The sequence below is a fragment of the Idiotropiscis lumnitzeri genome, chromosome 21 (assembly GCF_059441095.1).
Source record: "Idiotropiscis lumnitzeri isolate Australia: NSW breed Sydney's pygmy pipehorse chromosome 21, RoL_Ilum_1.0, whole genome shotgun sequence".
In the NCBI taxonomy this organism is placed as follows: Eukaryota; Metazoa; Chordata; class Actinopteri; order Syngnathiformes; family Syngnathidae; genus Idiotropiscis; species Idiotropiscis lumnitzeri.
The window spans coordinates 10,724,659-10,745,494 of record NC_142411.1 but is presented as its reverse complement, the minus strand read 5'-3'; the positions used below and the strand labels follow the sequence as shown (position 1 = coordinate 10,745,494).

General features: G+C 38.6%; 1 protein-coding gene across 2 annotated transcripts in view; it reads right to left on the bottom strand.

The window, feature by feature from the left end:
• Positions 1 to 16,214, bottom strand: part of slc16a10 (solute carrier family 16 member 10) — a 31,227-nt gene extending 15,013 nt beyond the window's left edge. For both annotated transcript variants that reach the window (XR_015840206.1, XM_088286689.1), the window contains exon 1: positions 15,656 to 16,214. Coding sequence is in view for 1 of the 2 variants with exons in the window: in XM_088286689.1 (XP_088142815.1) it covers positions 15,656 to 15,974 (319 nt within the window). In the remaining variant the exon portion in view is untranslated. The remainder of the gene's footprint in view (positions 1 to 15,655) is intronic.
• Positions 16,215 to 20,836: the final 4,622 nt, after the last annotated feature.

Below are 20,836 nucleotides of genomic sequence, written 5' to 3'. Positions count from 1 at the left end.
ACTTGTTTTCAGAAGCTGATGTTCACTCAAACTACCATGCATGTCTTTGGAATGTGGGAAGAAACCGGAATACCCGGAGAAAACCCACGCAGGCACAAGGAGAACATTGTCCATGAGTGTGAATTGTCCAGTGATTGGCTGGCACCCAGTCCAGGGTGTACCCCGGCCACTGCCTGAAGACAACTGCACACCCACGACCCTTGTTACGATAAGCGACTATTGGATGTACAGTATTTAAAAAGAAAAATATTAATGGTTATAATTTTGCAATGTTTTTATTTCTTTACTTTATTTTCATTTATTTTGGTTACTTCACTGGTGTAGTCAAAGATACGCGTATTGTTAGCCTGGCCATTATGTAAAATTGAAGTCTGCTACCCTCAAGACAGGGAGTGAGTGACCGTAGTGTAATAAAAGTGAAAATATAATAAATAAATAACACTTGAAAATGGTTAGAGAGATTCTATTTTCGCTACTCGTTGCAGGTTTGTTTTGGGAATATGTTTCAGCAACAGTGTGGTGGTGGACAACATGGACAACTTTAGTCTGTGGCCAGACAGAAGGTAAATAATTCACATTCACACTCTAATTTTCACTTGCATACAAGAGTGAAACGCTGTAAAGGAGGAGCAGTATGGATGGATATATGGATTTGTTATATGGGCTTTCTAAGAATACAAACATGCAATTCCCAAAAGGTTTCCAAAGGAACAACAGTTGTCATCACTTGCACTTAAAACTGTCAACGTCGAGTACAACTACAGGAAAGAGTCACTTCTCTTTTTAACGCTTGTTCAGCACGTTTCTGCATAAAATACTGCAGGAGTGGACAAAGAATTATTTGTCATGGGAGGTCATGCAAATTTGCAGGCGGACATCTTGTGACACTTAGTGATCTGATTTGATCATTGGCCTGATCTTGTTGTACACTGAGTACAATGACAATAAAGGGCATTCTGATTCTGATTCATGACACTGTTCCCTAGAAGTGACAAAAACAAGATGGAGAAAGGAAAAACAAGCAACAATGTGAGGGGAAAGAAGAGAAAGACAAGAACAGAGCTATTTGACCATAAAGGTGATGAGTTCCAAAGGTGCCTACTGATTTCAGGAAATTCTGCACCATCCAACAGCAGATATGTTAAATGCTTCAAGTGGCAGGTACGAGTATGCACATGCACAAAGGAGGGATAGAAAAACATGTTTTCCTCAAATCTGGGGCTAGGTCAGGGGAAATTTGTCAGGGAAAAAAATGGAGCAGCTGTAGTCAGAATGTGTTGGCCTGTCTGGTTTTTACTGGGTAACAGGAGAGGAGTGTGTCAGGTCACTGTGTTATTACTGGATGAAGCAGTCAACACATTCGGCTTGGAAACTGGCCTGAATTAAAAGGTGGAATCTATTCAAAATTGAAGATGAAAATTACTCATTTAAAAATAATTTCATCATATATTGACTGTGGTGGTACTTGTAGTCATTGGGGATACCAATGTAAGCTAATTAGCTCGCTAGCTAAATGAACTACTTTTACTGTTTAACTGGACAATGTTTGAGGGTTAACAAAGTGTTTTTTGTTAGCCATTGATTTGAATTTTTGACTTGAAGCAAGTGGAATCTCCGAACAATAGTGAACAAACATTGAACCAAAGTTGTACAAAACTAATTTAAACTTCAACTTCTGCTCAGTGAGCAAAAAAGGATTAACTTCTCATGGTTTGCTTTTAATTTTGTCTTTTTGTATTTTTCTTCTATGATATCATCACAAAAGGGTGCAATTGACTGTAAAGTCAAAGGAAATTCAAATGACCGTAGCAGGAAAACAAACTCGCCCAACGCCCAAACCTCACCACAAACTGCACTAAAATGCGTCACCCACCATGATTAATAAGGCACTGCGTCACCTGAGCTGGGCAGTCCGTCCCGGGGGCGGAACGGTCCGGCCCTCTGGCCTGGCTGGACGCCCATATTTGGTGCGGGGGGTGACAAATTTTTAAATAAGGGTTTGATTAACATAGGCCGGAGGTTTATTTTAGTCCGGCCCTCAAATCGACCCTTGTGTGTTTGATGAACCTACTCGCGAAATGGGCGGATGACAAAAATTGCCTCACAACGCATTAAAAGCACCACTACCAACTGTTTGTGTATGAAGAGACGTGAGACAACATTATGTGTTCAAGCGTGCCTGTATTTCCTTATTCTGACATCACGTAACTCGTGCCTCGGGCCTGCTTCTGGGGCATACCATTACAAGATGTGGGGGCAGTACCAAAGACAGAGAGAAGAGAGTGGAAGTCAAACCGTTAAACCATTTCGGTTTGACGAAACACTTGCCACCATAATAAGCCCATAATAAGGTAAGCAGATTTGAATAGTGAATTAGCCAGCAAATGATCGTTATAGGAATTAGGGCTGGGCGATATGACCTAAAATCAATATCGCGATAAATTAAGCAATTTTACCTCGATAACGATAAATGCACGATAAATTTCCGCCCGTGGACCAAAATCAAAATAAATGCAGGAAATGCATATTAACTGTTTTTTATTGACCAACTGGTACACATTACTTTCAATGAAAAATAAAATTACAAAAATCTTTTGTATAAACATTCCAAATAGCTTGCTTTGCATGACTTGAACAATGTCACAAAGAACAGGAGAAAAGGAGTACCTCACGCAAAATCTTTTCTGCAGATAGATTGCGCCAAGGTGCTTTAATGCCATGTGCAAAGGCCTAGATTTGTGTGAAGGTCTCTTGTAAACAATATAAATAATGCCATGTGCAAAGGAGCTAGTGTGGTCGGCAAATAAAATGCTAAATAAAATGGGAAAAAAGTCAAAGCAAATACACAAGTGTGCATCATCTGGAAAATGTGCCGTCTCGAGTAGTCTGCGCAGTCGCCACTTGTCTGTGTAATGCACAGTCAGGCTCAAACAGGGAACCATGTTGCGACTCGACCACTAGTCGGATGTGGATGCAAAATGCTTGACATGTCTAAGCTCCCGTCCCGATGTTGTCCATATTGGGAAGTATGGTTCGCGACAAATATTTGCGTACCTCTTGTTGGCTACATTCATGAGGCGTTTAAATCCTGCGCGCTCCACGGTAACTAGAGGAGCTAAATCTTTAGCTATGTGCTAGGCTATCGCGTCCACCTCTTAGACGTTCTCTCATATGGTGTTGCCTCCGTTCTGGGCTGTTGTCACTGGTCGAACCTTGCTTCTCCCTTTGAACTTTCAGCACAGCGTGGTTGTCTTGTGGGTGGTGAAAAAGAAAAGGTTGGACACGCTGTTTTGGGTGCTTACGACGCACTTTGCAGTTTGTGTTCTTTTGCTCAAACATTGTCTTTATGGAACCCAAAACATTCCCAAATGACAGACGTCGAATTTCTTTTCGGGACAAGCGCAACAGGAACAACTTCAACTAACGTTACTTTGTCTTCAGCCGTGTCAGCCGCTTCTTGATTTGAATCGCCAGCTACGACCACGTCTGTTTTCTTTTTTTTGTTTAGCTGGGTGGAGTCACGTGACGACAGCCGCTGTAACCGTCTTAAAGGGGCATCAACATAGCAGCAGACAGACAACACTTTTTTTTTTTAAACACCGAAAATACCGACATTGGCAAAATGATGTCGGTCATTCTAATAAATTTCGGTAACGGTAAATTTTCGGTTTATCGCCCAGCCCTAATAGGAATTGTGGTATTGCCCCCGCCCCTCCCCTTTTGTTACGTGATGTCAAAATAAAAAAATACAGGCACGCTTAAACACACGATGCTGTCTCACGTCTCTTCTTACACAAACAATGATCTTTAAATAACGCCTTAGCCTCTCCCACGGTGGCTGGAAAGGGCTGGGCGGCCGACAATTTTTACAAATAAGGGCAGAGGGTCGAGGCCGGAACCGTACCTTACCGAACCATACAAGATAGCGGCAGGAGGGAGTGGGACTGACTGACAAAAAAAGCGTCAAGTGCCTGGCTGATATAGGGTGCGGAAGTAAACTGAGAGCTAGTCATTTGAATAAAGATTTCAAGAATTTGTTTTCATAGGTATCTTCGTACAAGACAACAAATCCAATGGTCGGAGACCTTGACTAAATGCCGACAGTAATCCATCAGCCTAAACCTTTACAAACTGTGCATAACATACATTCCGCTGTGGTCATTTTGCTTACTGCCTTCGAGTGATTTTGCTGAAGTCAAGTCGAGTCAAAATGAATGGATATAAGTCCCATGTGGGGATATTATCCTTCTTTAAGCTATGTCATGTAATAAATATAAGTACTCCATAAAGGACAACAGGAAATTGCTGTTATTGTTTCTTCTGTTTTTACTCCTGCAAAACACCCTTCAGACAAAATATGACTTCTAAATGGAAAAGAATTCAAATGACATTCACTGTTCACCGTTCACCCTGAGCCTATCTTATCTGGTTAACAGACAAGGCAGTTGGCCTAAGTCATGGTCTACTGTTCAAATTACTGGAGGCCTTTCAGCTCTGAACTCAGTCACCCCAAAAAGACTGAAGTGAAAACATAAACTATTATGAAAAAAAGTTGTAACGTACATAAAGTATTCATGAAAATTCGAAGGATAACCTTAATTCATTGCCAGAGTCTCATGGTTGACTGATTTCTTCACATTTAGTTAACAACAGTTATTTCAGTTCAACTGAGATTTCTTCTATAATGAATGCATCTTTGTTTTGGTAATCAATTAGGGGAAATAATAAATCAGGCTTGCGGACCAAGCACAAAGCGGACCCAATGATTCCCACAAGACTTTGCTTCACTTTGTAAATCAATTCACAGTTGTCGCGAGCATCTGCTTGCTGAAGGATCTATTAACTCAAGTGAATGGAAAAACTAATGGACGATAATTAATTGGTGGTGTGTGAAAGACATTGTGTGGTCATCGGTGGACAAACACATCGCTTGTCTCCGGTGTCGAATATTCATGGAATCTGTAAACCAAGGATTAATCAATATGTATCTGTGATTCATATGATTTTGGCCAATTTTGATTTGAAAAGTCTGTTTCATGTCTCACACAACATGCTGGCATTAACAAAAAGTGAAGAGGGCGAGGTTTTAATAAATCATCGGCACTGATTGCCAACAAAGTAGCAACAAGACCAGATGTCCCGAGTCAAGCACGGCAACTTGCAGCAATGCAATTGTGGGGAAGTCATTGGTAAGGAATTTGAAAAAAAAAAAAACATCATGGTAAATTTCACAATAGAGTTAGTTCTAAAATGTTAGTGAGCTCATTATGGGGCAGTCCCTCAGATTTACCCTCTAGATTTTGTCTTCCCCAAAAACTACAAAGCATGCAATTTGTTAACATCCTAGCTACACTGTAAAAAATGGTGAGTGATATTTATTTGAAAAGTCTAGTAAAGTTTTTTCACAAAGACATTCTACGTAAATTTTACTAAAAGAGTTTTTGAGTAGATTTCACTAGTTTATTGAATTTAAAATGGACTCAAAAACTCCCAACTGTAGGAAGTGACATTTTTCTTCTTCAGCTGACGGCACAAAAAAAGATGCAACATTTTCTACACTTTAAAAAAAATGGGGAGTGATTTACTTGAAAAATCCTAGTAAAGTTTTTTTTTCGACTCAGAAATACATTTCACTTGTTTATTGAATTAAAAATGTACTAAAAAACTCTTGTAAAATTTACTTAGAATTTCTGAGTGGATAAAACGTTACTAGGATTTTACAAGTAAATATCACTCCCCATTTTCTTACAGTGTAGTAAATGTTGCATTTTTTTTTGTTCAGTCAGCTGAAAATGAAAAAGTCACTTCTTAAAGTTGGAATTTTCTTCCTTCCTTTTAAAAAGAATCGAATCTAGCAAGATATGAGGTAGATAGACCAGGATGAGTGAGAAAGCCTACTTACAGCACAAAGCTTGTTCCTCCTTGAAAGTAAACAAGTCATAAGTCCAAATCTCCCGAACATTTATTATTTAAACATGTGCACATGCCATCTGGATGTTTTCCAGTTAAAATAACACTGGTCACGTTTGTACATCAAGCAGGGTTGAAACGTAAACCAAACAGACTTATCAGTTTCTGCACAATTCTACTGTGTGTTAAGTGGATCCAGAAAACAAGATGGAGAACAGATGTCCTAAACACGGAACGTACAAATACCTTTTTTTTAACTCTCTCATTTTCTATCCATTTTCCATTATAGTTTGAAGTTCTACCTTTTGAGAAAGTGATATATTTATTGTGTAACAACCAACGGGGGGGCATGCAGTTGCTCAGCCCATCAGGGGCCTCGCGGCGTCACAGACACATCTGGCATTTAACGAACCATATAGATCGGCAACCTTTCTTGCATTGACTGATGAACTGTCGTTTGTAAGAGTGGCCTGTGTCCTTGGAGGCCAAAGTGGAGGGAAGTAAGAGCTTATTTTCAAATGCTTACAGCACAAATTCCAACATGTTGCCTTCATGCGTTTTGGGGCCAAAAAAAGCAGGAAGTGAAAACCTGCGAGGAGAAGTGAGATTTATGCGTGTGCAAAAAAAAAAAAAAGTTGAAAAAGCAGATCAAATGCACGCTTGGTATTTGCTCTGGCTGCAGGGGCAACTAAATGTCCATATGTGAAGCGTTAAATGGGAATGCTGTGGCCTGTGCCCGAGGGAACGGTTGGAGGTGGTAGGCTCGGGGATCACTGTGCAAACATATTTTTTTAAATGCTTAGCGGTTCTGCTACACAACATTTTGAATTTGCAAATATATAGGTTAGTGGTTTCCAACATCTCGCTCTGCAAAATCATTAAAAGATTAGTGATAGACCAATTATCGGCCGGGCCAATTATCGGGGGCGATATTTGGCATTTTGACGATTATCGGTATCGGCCTTTTTTAACTTTCAATGCCAATCAATTAAACGCTGGTTTATTTTGGCTGGCTGCGGCATACATTTGTCTCTCTCTTTGCTGTGCTCGTGGCCCTGCCTGCAGAAGCAGATTGTCCTGCCCACAGCATTATTTGATTGGTGCCTTGGAGCAGCCAATCAGCAGTAAGCTGCCTGTTTGCTTTTTCACCTCAAGTCGCAACAGGAGAGGTCCCCAGAGCATGGGAAGGAAAGGCAACAGACTTTGCGGAAATTTTAATAAATGTCAGTCCACTACAACTCACAACTAATAGAAAACTATTTGCCGTCGTAAACTTGTTTTCATTGCACTACAAGACGTACAGCTCAGCTTGGGATCTCCGTGCACTTTTTGTTAGACTTTTAAAACTAAGCTGTCTATTTTCTAACATCTAAAAAAGCTTCAACATGTTGTAAATCACTGAAGTTGTTTAATAAATATGTGCTTAAAGGCATTTAAGCTACATCAAGTTTTGGAGTTTTTATTTTTCAAAATTCTGACACCATTTCAACTCTTTTCTTCACCAAATGAATATCGGCTTCAAATATTGGTTATCGGCCTACATGACAACTAAGAATCGGTCCTGAAAAAAAATCATATCGGCCTATCACTAGTTAAAATGTTGTGCCATTGTGTGTCACAGTGGAAATAGCGTCAAGTGGCCCAATCAGATTGTATATCGTATTACGAATAGCGCTCATTTTTTTTTGTTCTCCATCATTTGTGATTCACCGCCAAAAGCAGCGATAATTCACTTTGCTTTTTTTTCCGGCTGAGAATCAATCAGTTGCTTGAGAACGGAGCCTTTACTGGAAAAGATTTCCGATCTCTTGGGTTGTGGCCTCGTGATTTGTGTCATGCGCACGAGGCAAAATAATTGGCCCTCCTGTAGGCACTGAAGCGGTGGTCTGCCTCCAACATGTTTACCTTCTCTGTGCTTTATCTCTCAACAGCCTTCGCAGAAACGCAGCACAAGTGCTTCGTCAATCATTAACCAGATTTGATCCCACTTTTTTTTTATCTATAATGGCTGAACTGACCAGCTGCTAAGAGTCCCATAGAATAGTACAGCCTGTGAACCTGATCAAACATTTTAATTTGAAGAGATCATTTTAGGGATGTTTGGTTTGGATGGCAGCGACATTATTTCCCTACCTAGAGCTGAAAAAAAAAAAAAAAAAAAGCGACAAGAATCTGAATTTTATTCTGGGTTAAGTAACATTTAAGATGATGGCAGGAATGTGATTGGTTAAATCTGAACACAACCATAACCAAATTATCTCAGTTATTTGTATTTCCTCCCTCTGAATGATTTCAGGGCTGTTTTCTTTTAATTCAATTGAGTTCTATGGAAAGAAATTATTTATCTTGATCTATTCTTTGTGGATCAAACTTCTATTTCTCAGAGCCATTGCATATTTGTACTTTTATTTAACAAAGTAGTCATAAAGTTGATGCCAAATATTTTTTTTGTTTGGGTCAGGGGGGCTGTCAAACTGCCAAAAATTCAATCTCCACTCGGCTTGACTTTAAATTTTTACTTGCATGATGTGAAGGAAAATGCAAGGCAGGAAAAGGCTAACAGTTGTAAATTTACAGAGGAACAACACAACATCTAATTGTATTAATTAACACCCTCCACAAAAAATATTTAAAATCATAATTTCTCATTTCTTACCATTTTATCAGGTACTATATTGCCTTGAACCCTGATGAAGTTTATATTTGTAAGTTGTACTGTATACTGTATGTTGGCTTTGGTAGGTCGAAGTCCAGCCGAGTACAGTATGTCTCTGTTAAGCCAAGTTCACGCTGTTGCCCGATCAGGTGATCTTCAAAAACATCCTGGCTGCTTCACACTCAGCATAACAGAGGTAGTGAGACTGAAATAATATTTTCAACGTCTTAGTTCGGTCAAATTGCCAATTTCCTGGTAAGCAACAAAACACCAGCTTTATGTTACTTAAGTTTTAGAAGTCAAAGTAATAGGAAAACAAATAGTACGTGACTTCTTGTTCTTATTATGAGAGTCAAGCTATATCACATTGGTTCAGGTTAGTGAAAATGACTCTGCCGCATTTGGGTCCAAAGGTCTTTGGCTTTCCTGAAGTCAGGTTGATTTATCAAAAGCAGCTCACTAATTCCCACAGGAGGCGTACCACTACATGGCTACGAAGGTCACTGACCTTGACCTTGGGCAGGCACATCTATGGGCTGAGCCACTCCGCCCCAGTGCAAACCATCGCTATTGGTTCATTACAATTTCCAGTTTTGTAAACATAGATTTGGCAACAGATGATACACAATGTGCGAATAGGAGACACTGTTTACCTTGCGATTTAAACCTTCATCACTACAGTACAATCAATGGTACAACTTCAAGGAGATATTTATTGCACATTATCTTCTCCTTCTGAATGCAAGTTCAGCAATGCAATCAGAAAGGAAATAAATTAAGCCCCACAGATTCATATTTAAAGAAGCCATATATATGACGCACTGAGGATGTAAGATCGTACACAAGTACCACTCTGGTTCATTTGAACTGAGGCGCATGTGGCACAAGGAGAATGAAGGGTTCCGGCAGAGGAAACTGCTGTCTTCAGATAAAGAGTGGAAAGACAGGAGAGGTCATGTCCGAAGGATATGCTGCGTAGTTCCTATTTCAACACAGTCTCTGTGCAGTCTAATTTTAAATTGGTCATTCTAATAGGGGAAGTCAACCCAAAAATTTGCTTTACAAGAATATGTGCTAAGCAGGCCCATTAGTCGAAACATGGCATTCTGATTAACAAATGGGCACTTTTTTGCCATTTTCATCCCGGCGCAGCCTTCCGTTCGCTAGTTCATAAAACAGGTGAGCCTTTATATTAATCAGAATGCCATGTTCAGACAAGTGAAGGCACATAGAATATTTTATTGCAAAGGATTTTCTGGGGTTGACTTATCCTTTAAAAATCAAAACCATAAAAAAAATAAAAAAAAATTAAAAAAAAGCCAAAATCAACCTAGACGTCCTTATAAAACTTTTATCAATTATATAGACAATGTTTGAATTTTTATTTTAACTTTCTGGCATAAAGAAAGAAATAAAGCTTAAGTGACTTATTTATTGTAGAAATTTTTTTTAATAATAATGTTTAAACAAATGGTGAGGGTGTAATGTTGAGGTGAGTGGTGTATTTTTTTTTCCTGACCCAAAATAAGACGCTTTCCCTTTGGAAAACAATGATCGACATTTTTTTGCCTGTTTTCTCAAGTTAAGAATAAACAGTAACTGAATCTGAAAAAATTTATGTTAGTGTATTTGTTTGAACTGTCGATTTGAAATAATGTCCTGTTTTAGAGCAAAAGGTCGGAATTCTTTTTTTTTTAACAGATTCATCAATGAAGCTACAAAATAATCACTGATTGATCAATTAGTATTTTTTTTTTTGCAGTTCTATTTGGCGCAAAAATCCAACAGTTATGTATTTTTATCTGTCATTTCAGCTATGTACTCTGAGCGAGGCGGAAATACCAACGTCACAGGATGAAAATGTCCTTGGGAGGATTTATGATGTTTAGCGTTATACGGTCTCTTAACAGGATCTTTAAGAGGGCAGGAGGGCCTTTGTCGGCCTTTCACCCTCAGAACTCTCTGTATCAAGTGTACCCACAAACCTCCTAATTGGAGCCAACCCCACATTTTAAGATATGAAGATCTGAAATATTTATTTTCATTAGTTTAACCATTATTTATTTGGGTGAGGCAACTGAGAATAGACAGCCGCATGAAAACAACGAGCTGCGACACAAATCCCTGGGAGCCAACAATATACAGTAGCTGCACCAAAGAGACCTTGTCTTGCTACAAAGACATAAGAAATTTATCTTATGGTGTCATGACTGAGGAATGCAAAGCCTGGCCAGCATAGGGCATAAATAATTTCCGATGACAAACCACACACAATTGAGGGACTTGCTTCTTTCTTTCCACATCATCCTGAACTAAATCATTGTTATTCCTTACCAATTGCTTTGCACCCTTACCTAAGCGGGGCTTCCCAAAAACTAAATTAGATATTTCAGTTCTCCAGACCCAAACCTACTGAAATGCAGGATATTATTTTGCCAAAACATTAATTTATAATGGACCTAAAATAATGCAATTATTTTTTCAGCAAAGATGGACTAAAACTCTATTTGTCAAGAAATTGTGCGCTTGTTGATGATGACTAAATTAGCTTCCAGTATTTTACTCATCCGAGTAATAATTGACCCATAAATCAATTTTGGCTGCTGACACACAACTGGATTGATCGTTATGAATTGAAAAATTGTGTCAAAATGAGTATTGAAAAATGACAAGTTGAGGCGAATGGAACGGGCCACTTGGCTGCCAGCAGCAGAAGTGTTGTTGACTTTGACTCAACTATTTTGTCCAAAGACATAAAAACGACAACAAAAAAGCTGAGATACATCAATACAAGATTATTCTGATCCATATCTTAATTTACCTAATTCATTGATTCATGTTCAGTTCATTTTGAATGAGACCAAACCTAAAAATTACATTTTAACTTCCAATGCTAAATGAATAGCACTAGGACGGACTAGCTCATATTTGTAGAATCTTTAAAGAAATACAGTGCAAGGTGACCTATTATTTGTGATCAAACACACCGCTCCATCACTATGTCAACAAGGACATTCAACCCCTGCTGGCCTCCCAAATGGGGCAGCAAAGTAAAAGCAAAGATAAAAAATCAGGGTGAATAATTGTCCATCTGACTGAAATAAGCCCTGATTCAAATGTAGGTTTGATTCATTATGTTTTTAGCGTTGAGCCTACAAACACGTTTGAAAATACTCCCCATTCACACGCAGTTCCACGCAAGGTAAACCCATACTTGGACTGCTTTTTTGCATTTTTTTAATCTAATAATCTGTATGCTATTTATTTTTCAGGGTGATGTTTTAACATGAGTTTTAAAAGCATTTTGTGATTATAGTTAGTGTTATAGTTAAGGTATTTGTAGGGCTGGGGGACTCTTGTTTTTTTTTTTCACCAAAAATTCCATTAACAATTTATTTGATTTTTTAAATTTTTTTATTTTACAATTATTGTTTTTTTTTATATCAACAAGTAAAAATGACATAAAACACAAAACGACATTTGCATGGAAATTTTATTTTCCAAATGAACAGACTTTTATCATATTAAATGATAAACAGTCCTGCTGGTATCACTTAATATTACAACAGCGTATTAGTGTCACCAAGCGAAAAAAAAAAAAAGACAAGGCAAGATTTAAAGTCACCATGGTGAAACTAAAAATATTCATGACATGATTTTAAGTCATGATGAGATTTTAAGACATTACGTGTAGTTCATAAGTCATCATGCTTTGGTAGGAGTGAAATTTGTGGCCTTAGTGGCTGTTTATTAACATTTATTAAGCTTCTTGAGCACTCTACCTTGTTTAATTAACACTGTCACAGATTATGTTTATTTCATCGCGAGTTATCTGTAAAGAAAATGCATGCAGCTCAGTAAACCAAATATTAAAAATATAGTTTGTGAATATGATGCGGGATTTTACGTCACTGCAGATGACACCATACACTCCCGTATAGGCTTCATCTTTCCTCCAGCCTTCATAACGTGGAAAGCGTTTGAACGTCTTCGTGAGTTACATAAGTGAGGGTTTAAGTCCAACTTTCCACATTCTCAAATTCCCTTTTGTCTCAGCTCAACTTGAGGGAAGACACCAATCATTATGACAGAGCACGAGTGAACTCTGAACATTGCGGGAAAGGCACTGTGTGTGCACTCAAGCGGCAACCAGAAAAATAACCGTACTACCACTACTGTTGAAAAGAAAAGCATATCTGCAGATGTATGCTACAAATAATAAGAGAGAGAGCGAGTAGAGCAGCTAGTGATAGTCTATTTCCTACAATAGTAGCACCTCTTCAATAGAATTCAATGTGAGTGTATGTAAATCAATTAAGGATCAAAGCTAGGAAACACATCTCATTTTAACACAATCTTTTATAAAGCACTTAAAGACAAATACTACTATATGCAAAGTGCTGTACATGGAGCAAAGGTAAGTTATACAACAAACAAAAAAAAAATTAAGAAGACAGGAAAAAGCACGAATACAGTAAAACCAAAAATCATGTCTCATGCTGAGTCAAAAGCCCAAGAATAAAAATGAATTTTATGACAAGTTTTAAATGACGGGAAGCAAGGGCGCTTGCCTAACTTTTAGCAGGAGGTCATTCCAAAGAGAAGGACCGGTGACGGAAAAGGCTTGATCCCCTCTCAGTCTTTGCTTAGTCCTCAGTACCTCTAATAGTGTCTGGTCTGCAGACCTGAGGTACCGGACAGGTGAGTAAAAGGTGGGCCGAGATCATTTAAAGATTTGATAACTAGTAATACAAAATGTATCGGGAGCTAGGTGAGGAGATGCCAGAGTAGGAGTAATGTGCTCCCTCTTACGAGTACCAGTCAAGATAAAGCTTTAGCATTTTGGACCAACTGGACTCGCTTGATGGAGGATTGGTTGATTCCAAAATAAAGTGCATTATCCCTCATGTATGGGTTCATGACATCAGAGCAACGCATAAAGCAAGCCTCGTGCTCATTTACTGCCATTGACGGCTAAAGACGGCAAAGATTTTTTTTTTGTTTTTTTTTACTCGGCTGGTAGTAAATGTGTTAATACTTTAGCAAGTAGCCTTGTTTAACTGATTAAAAGAAGCAGCAGAGGCAGACACAATTTGGTCAAATAAGCCCACTAGCAGCACAAACAATTTGTTGGTGTGAACATGCAAATAAGCTCCCACTGTTTGAGATCTTAATTCATCAGGCCCCAAGTTTGCAAAGATATTATAAATTGTTTCGTGTCAAGCTAGTCAGAGCTGTTTAGCTTTAGCAATGTGAATGACGTAACAAAAGTGTTGGTTCGGTTATGTTTTCCATCCATCATCCATGTGGGTGATGATTTTATTTTTATGTCTTATCACATTTCAACCGTGTCAATCTAATCTGCTCGAGGCTTTCAGAATCAGTAGTGCTGGATGTAACTTCAACTATTAACAATGGGACTGTTTCTTTAACTAATCCGATTTTAAATCTCATCGTTTCAAGATCAGCGAGATAGTCCTTGATAACATCAGCATTTTTCCATTTTTTGATTGTTTGGTCAAAACAAGTCAGGTTCGACGACCAGAGGTGGGGGGAGGAAATTGACCAACTCAAAATGTTTGTAAAAAAATAGGCACCTGGATACTTGAAACAAGTGGCAGAACTATCTCTGACCGGTGTGAGAGTCTTTAGGCTACATGCTCATCAAAGTTCAGTGACCATGCTAAGGCATTTTAGTAAGTGCCATCTACCACCTCTGTAAATTAGCAAGTCCATCAATAATCATGTTAATTATGTCTGAACTTCCACAAAGTCTACTTTTGAATCAACTACTTACCTGTGGAAATGTAAATTACAGCTGGCGTTCGGTCTCCCTTTCAAGCGGGTTACCTCCCCTAGCACACACTTATCATACCGTACTCAAATCATGGCGGTAAATAAGGGAAACCAATCAGAGACATGTTCCCTTAATTGTGAAGATGAGGCTTCCCAAATCATTTTCCCTGTTTTCTCAATCAATAGGCCTTTGCGATGCTTCCCACACTTTGGGAAGAACCTGTGACGTCACGGTGCCAATTTCAACTCAAAGATGAAAATGTCAAGCTTTTTGATCCAAATGGCAGCCACAATGTTGCCAGAGGTCCTCAATAAGTGTAGAGAACAAATATTTGTTTGTAGAGGGTAATAACAAATTGCGCTGTGTAACTGACATTGAATTATTGAGCAATGACACAGCTTGGATTAATTGATAAACATATCCTTGCACTGAAAGGACCTGCTGTACATTCATGTCACTGAATTTAATTAACTCCCACCACTAAAGACAATTAGTATCGTGCTGGAGTGTGCAAAACCAGAATCTAACACACATGAAAACATTCACATATTAATGCATTGGAAATCACAATATGCATTATGTGCTCACAGATGTTTGCTGCAATTGAAGCGAGGATATAAATTGGATGCATAATTTATGTCTTTTATGATACAATGATATTCCACGTGCAGAGGTTTAGGGATGCGTATTTGAAGGACGACACACGTAGTAACCAGGTCCGCACAACCACGGACTAACAAAACCACGTCTTGAATGCTGCTGCAAATGTAAGGCACACTTTTTTTTCCACACCAGGAAACCACCAGATGTCACACTGGCAAGCCGCCGTTAACGAACTTCTTCCTGCAACGCCCGTAGTTGGTTGCTTACAAGGTTAAAAGTAGAAATACACATTTCATTAATTTCATTGAGTTTATGTTGTTAGCCCCTGGGTGAAACATGGCCGCACTGTTACTCAAACGGGTCCCTTAAATATTTTGTACTCACTAGAAGAACCAAAACCACCATTAAAAAAAAACCATTCATTTAGGACTATGTTAGACGTGTGAAATACGACCACAAACTGTGCGCCATTGTTTTCTCTCTCTCGCGCGCGCGGTTTCTCTGTCTCCCTCTCTCTCCCTTTCTCTCTTTCCGTCTCTTTCTCTTTCTCCCTCTCTCTCTCTCCCTCTCTCTCTCTCTCTCTCACTCTCTCTCTCTCTCTCTCTCCTTCTCTCTCTGTCTCTCCCTCTCTCTCCGTGTGTGTCTCTCTCTCCTTACTCTCGCTCTCTCTCGTTGCCGTGCCTGCTCACCTGTCCGGAAGCGGAGGTCTTCATCGTCCTCGGAGCCAAACTCCCGAAGTAGTGAGAGGAAGAGGATACCGAAGGCATTCTGGATCCCGAACACGGAGCCATTGCACCACATAGCAGCAAGCATGACCAGCCATCCCCAGCCGCCCTCCGGGTGTGCGAACGTGCACTCCGCGCTTTGCTCGGGGACGGTCACCTGGCTGTCCCCGTTTACTTTCTTCTCCGACTCCTCCTCGGCTTGTTTCTCGTCGGCCGGCGCGCTGACAGGGACCTGTAGCTTGGTCGCCGCATCACCATCTGTGACGATAGTCCTTTCTGCCATTGTTTGCGTGTCAACTTTTGGATCCACGTTAAATGAAGAGCAAGAGGAATTTCAAAATGTGGATCCGGGTCGGTCTTGGTAATATGAAAGGTGTCGTTCTGATGTGTTTGTGGGAGGAAGGAAGGAAGGCAGCATCCGCGGGTGAAGCTGCAGCTGCCGCGTTCAGGATATTTTCGCTATTTTCGCATCTATTGCAACTGTCAAGAAGCTGCTGTGGCGATATTATAAATAGCGAGTACGGAGGGGAGGAGCTTCGGGGCATCTTGCCGCTGATTGGACAAAGACGTCGACGCGTGACGTATGAGCGACCTGTGGTGTCGTCAAGTTACAGCCGCACACAATCAGCCTGTGATTGCTCATTCACACATGTCTTTGTAATTACTGCTATCCTACGTTTGATGTTGTTTTAAGTGAAAAATGTACCAACATTTAAAAAAAAAAAAATTTTTTTTACATGCAGAACATTGGACAGGGGCGTAGCCACACATTTTTCAGTGGGGCGGCCAGAGTGGAATAACGGGCAGAGGTTTGCATCCTTAAAGTTTTAAAACAAAAATTTTAAAAGGTGATTGAAATGCTTTTGATTTATGTAAGAATTGACTGTTAAGATTATTTTAGATTTTGCATTCTGATCAATTGTACATCTACTCTTTAAATATGCAGTTAATGTGAAAAATAAAACTAGACTATCAAGGGGTCTAAGAAGAGTGTATGTCCCTCAGTATGAGAGTGGCTACAGGGGTGTTGCCTTGCTGACCATGGACTCCAAATTAAACCAAAAACATTGAGTCAATTAACAGTTTTTTATGAGCCAACGGAACATCTTAGCGTGAAACACCAAGTAAAAAAAAAAAAGCACAGCCGAAATAATTGAATGACACGCTACAAAACAAAAGAGATCCACAAAGCAAAGCGATTATAGTCAACGAAAACTACCTGAAATAAAATTTAAAACAAATGTGCTTGAAAAAAATAATAACATTAAAAAGGAACTGGAATTCCATTTTACACTTATAAAACTAACTGCAGTTAAAGAGAAAATGTCCTTTGTTATCTTTTTTAATTTCATACACAACCTTTTGGGATTTATTTTCCTTGCATTTGTTTCAGTACATACTGATCGGCCCTACAGAAGATGGTCGGTCAAACAGTCATTTGGGGATTTCAGTTGAATTTATAACACAATACTTAGTGACCTTTTTTTTAATCGTTCACACAAAGAATATCCAACTACCCATTTGCCAAACTGCTTATCATCGCAGGGAATTAATATAAATCTCTTTGATTTTAAGACCGCTGCATATGCTGCACTGTAAGTCATCCTGATTATTGTGACTGGATTGTTCCTTGATGTATCAGTTGCTAAGCAGTTGCTGTGGTCAATTTATGCTTTGATCTTTATACTGTCACCTTTATTCTGTCATATAGGATCAGTATCTGGGTCATTTTAGAATTGGACGATATTTTATGCAATTTATAGATAATCCACATAGAAAATACTAAAACATGTAGTTTCTGAATTAATTTACTTGTCCTGAGAGCAAATCTAAAAAAACAAAAAAAAAACTGAGAAAAGAATGCTTGAAAATTGTCTGCAATACCCCCAAAATGCACATTTTCTCTTCTCTCACACCCATCATGACCAAATTGATCCTCAAATTAAACAGTTCAAAATACGAGAGCGGCTAAAATCAGAATTGTGATTTCACTTTTGATGAATCATCCACCAATGCTTGCGGCACTTATGCGCACATAAGTGCATTTTGTTAGCTATTTGTATATTGTAGAGTGAATTAACTTTGCAACAATTGCTTCTTCGTGCTAAGGAGGATGTGGAATTTATCAGCGGTGGGCGATCAATGGTCAATAAACATTTGCATCTTCATGAGTCTCTCATTATTTCAGACCGGCCTTATCTGTCCATCGTCAGTCCGTCACTCCGTCATTGCTAATTTACAGTCCCTCACCGCTATTTTAGGACCGTCAGTAAAAAAAAAATTTATAAGGGTAACAGCACATAACTTTGTTCATTTAGAAACAGTTTGGACCACTTTATACAAAAAAAAAAAATGCTGTAAATTCTTATACTATTACTGCGACGTCTCCTGTTTCTATTCCTCAAACTGGCCCACTGACAATACAAAAAAAACCTGAATTAATTGGCTGAATACGAAAATAAGAATGAGGTCTTGAGCAGCAGTGAAGTCGTGAGGATGGCCAACACAACTTAAACCTTCGAAAGCACTTATCGGAGTCAAGTGCAGTGCTTTGTTAAGGCAAGGAAGTAAATGTGCCTAAAAACATGAATGCACTTGCTTGAACTCGCAGGAAATAAAGTTCACGACAAAATGGTGAGTGGTCACATCGTGCAAGATTGAGGACCACTTCTAAGAACTAAATGTGTGTTTTTGTCTAATCACGACTGCAAAGTTCCACAACAGAAATGGCCTTGTTTTTAGTCTGCCACTGACACAATTGTGTTGATTCGAAGAAACGTTATCAAAAGTCTTTTACCCTCTGTTCATGCAGAACCATTAACACTTCTCTAAGTATTAGAAGATTGAGGCGATTACTTTTTACAAAAAACAAACAAAACATTAATACACTACACTTAACTTATAATAAGAGTAAATTGTAATTATTATACTTTATTATACTTTCTCTTTTGTTTATTTCTCCTTTATTGTATTCCCCCCCATTCACTTTTTTGGGGGGGGATCAAGATATATAGACCATATCAGACATTTCTTGTAGTTTTATAATACCATATAGATAGCGGGTATGGACACTATCATACCATCTGGCCTTTCCACTTGAGTTAACTCATTCACTACCACTCAAGGTAAAATGTGCTTTTTGGCTTCTATACCCGTCAATGGCAGTCAATGCATATATACCGTAGTCCATTTAAGCATGTTCGCCGCTACTGCAACAAACAAGTCACTTTGCATGTCGCAGTGTTTTGTTGTCTTGCCGCGGTACACAATGAATGGCTGGTCGACGGTGAACTGTGCTCTGCTAAGTGCAGTATGAAAAGACCTTAAGACGTATAGTTGAGGAGAAGAGGAAGCTGAGGATTTGATGAATAATGAGAAGATTTTCATTTTTAGAAAACCTTTTTATTTGAAAAAGAAAATGAACAAAAGTACATTGCTACTGTTTCAACCAAACTCATCATTTGTATTTGGGAGTATTATTTTCCATCCATTATCTGAACCGCTTCTCCTCACGAGTGTTAGGAGGATACTGGAGCCTACCCAGGTGTTTTTGGGCAGCAGACGGGGTACACCCTGAACTGGTTGCCACCCAATCGTAGGGTACGGCAGTATTATTTTATATTTTAAAAAGTTGTAACATGAGAAATACGTTTTGTCTTTCAAGATAAAACAAAATAAAAAAATCAGACCACTGATCCCAAAATCTAACAACTTTAATCTCATAGTTTAATCCTGTTTATTTTGTGTGAGGACGTAAAGCTGTTTGCCATCACGTTACAGTGGGTGACTAAATATAATTTATATTTAACACAATCGCCGCTTGAAGACCTTTTTTTTTATTCTCTTCAATGAGTCAAAGACTCTTTACAATTTAAAGCTTAATTTACTTATTTAATATATATGGGCTCTTGTGCCTCCTCTTTAATGTGCGGATCTCAGGTTACTCTGCCTCTTTAGTGTGGAGGGCCTCCAGCGCTTCTTCCTCTTTAATTCGAGGGGGCTCCGGCTTCTGCTGCACAGGACGAACACGAACGTCATCGGCATCTAAAGGATGCAGGGAAACAAACAGAAATGCTTTATCAGATTTGCCCCATCAAATTTTATGGTGAAATTTTGATGTTGTATATTGTTTTAATATTATTATTATTATTTTTTTTTTTTTAAAGAATAAAAAAGAAACACGAGAAATTTCAACAACCATCTTGAGCCCAATTGCCTTGTGGATTACCATGACCTGGATGACTGAGAATCTAATCAAAAACTAATTATTTAGCAAGCATATTGGCATCTTTTTTATTAATATTGTGACAGTAAGACAATTCCGGCTATTATGCTAATGATATGCAAATAAAGTATTTACAACTAAAATTGTAACAAACCGTCTTCATTATGGTGAATAATGATAGCATGTAAAATAGTTTCTTTTGGTTTCTGCTCCTGGTTAAGATCAATTATGTGCACATATCACAGGACTACTTGTAACTAGCAACTAACAGTATGCAAGATTAAGAATCTACAATATATAATATATAATAACAACCTACCTGCCCTGTGTAAAAGAATTCGAGGCTGCTTGAAAACAGTGCCCAGTAGTTGACGTTTTTTTTCTTCTTTTGTTCGACGAAGTTCATCTTCGTACTCTGCTGTTGTTCTTGCACACATTTTCACATGCTAATCAACGCTTGCTTGCTTGCCTTGGGACAATTTATGTTGATGATATAAAAATAGACTTGACCGGGTAGGACTTAAACTGTAGTAATACAGAAAAAGGATGAACTCAGTGACCTAAGAATGAGTAGCTCTTTTCATCCACTTATGTGTAATTACTACAAAGCCTTGTGACATCATTCATCTCAATACATCATTTTAAACAAACAAATTTGTCTTTTTTGACATAACAATATGTGACTGAATAAAAGACATCTTCAAACATTGTTATTGTTCAGTGTCTTCTATTTTTACTATTACTTATTATTTTTTGTCATACATTACATCAGGGGTGTCAAACTCATTTTTGTGGACGGGCCACATCGTAGTTAAGGTTCCCCTCAGAGGGCCGTCATGACTGTGAACCCATATAAATTTATGATCACTTTACGTTATACATACACACAACAAATGGATGGAAAGCCAGTCAGTAATTTA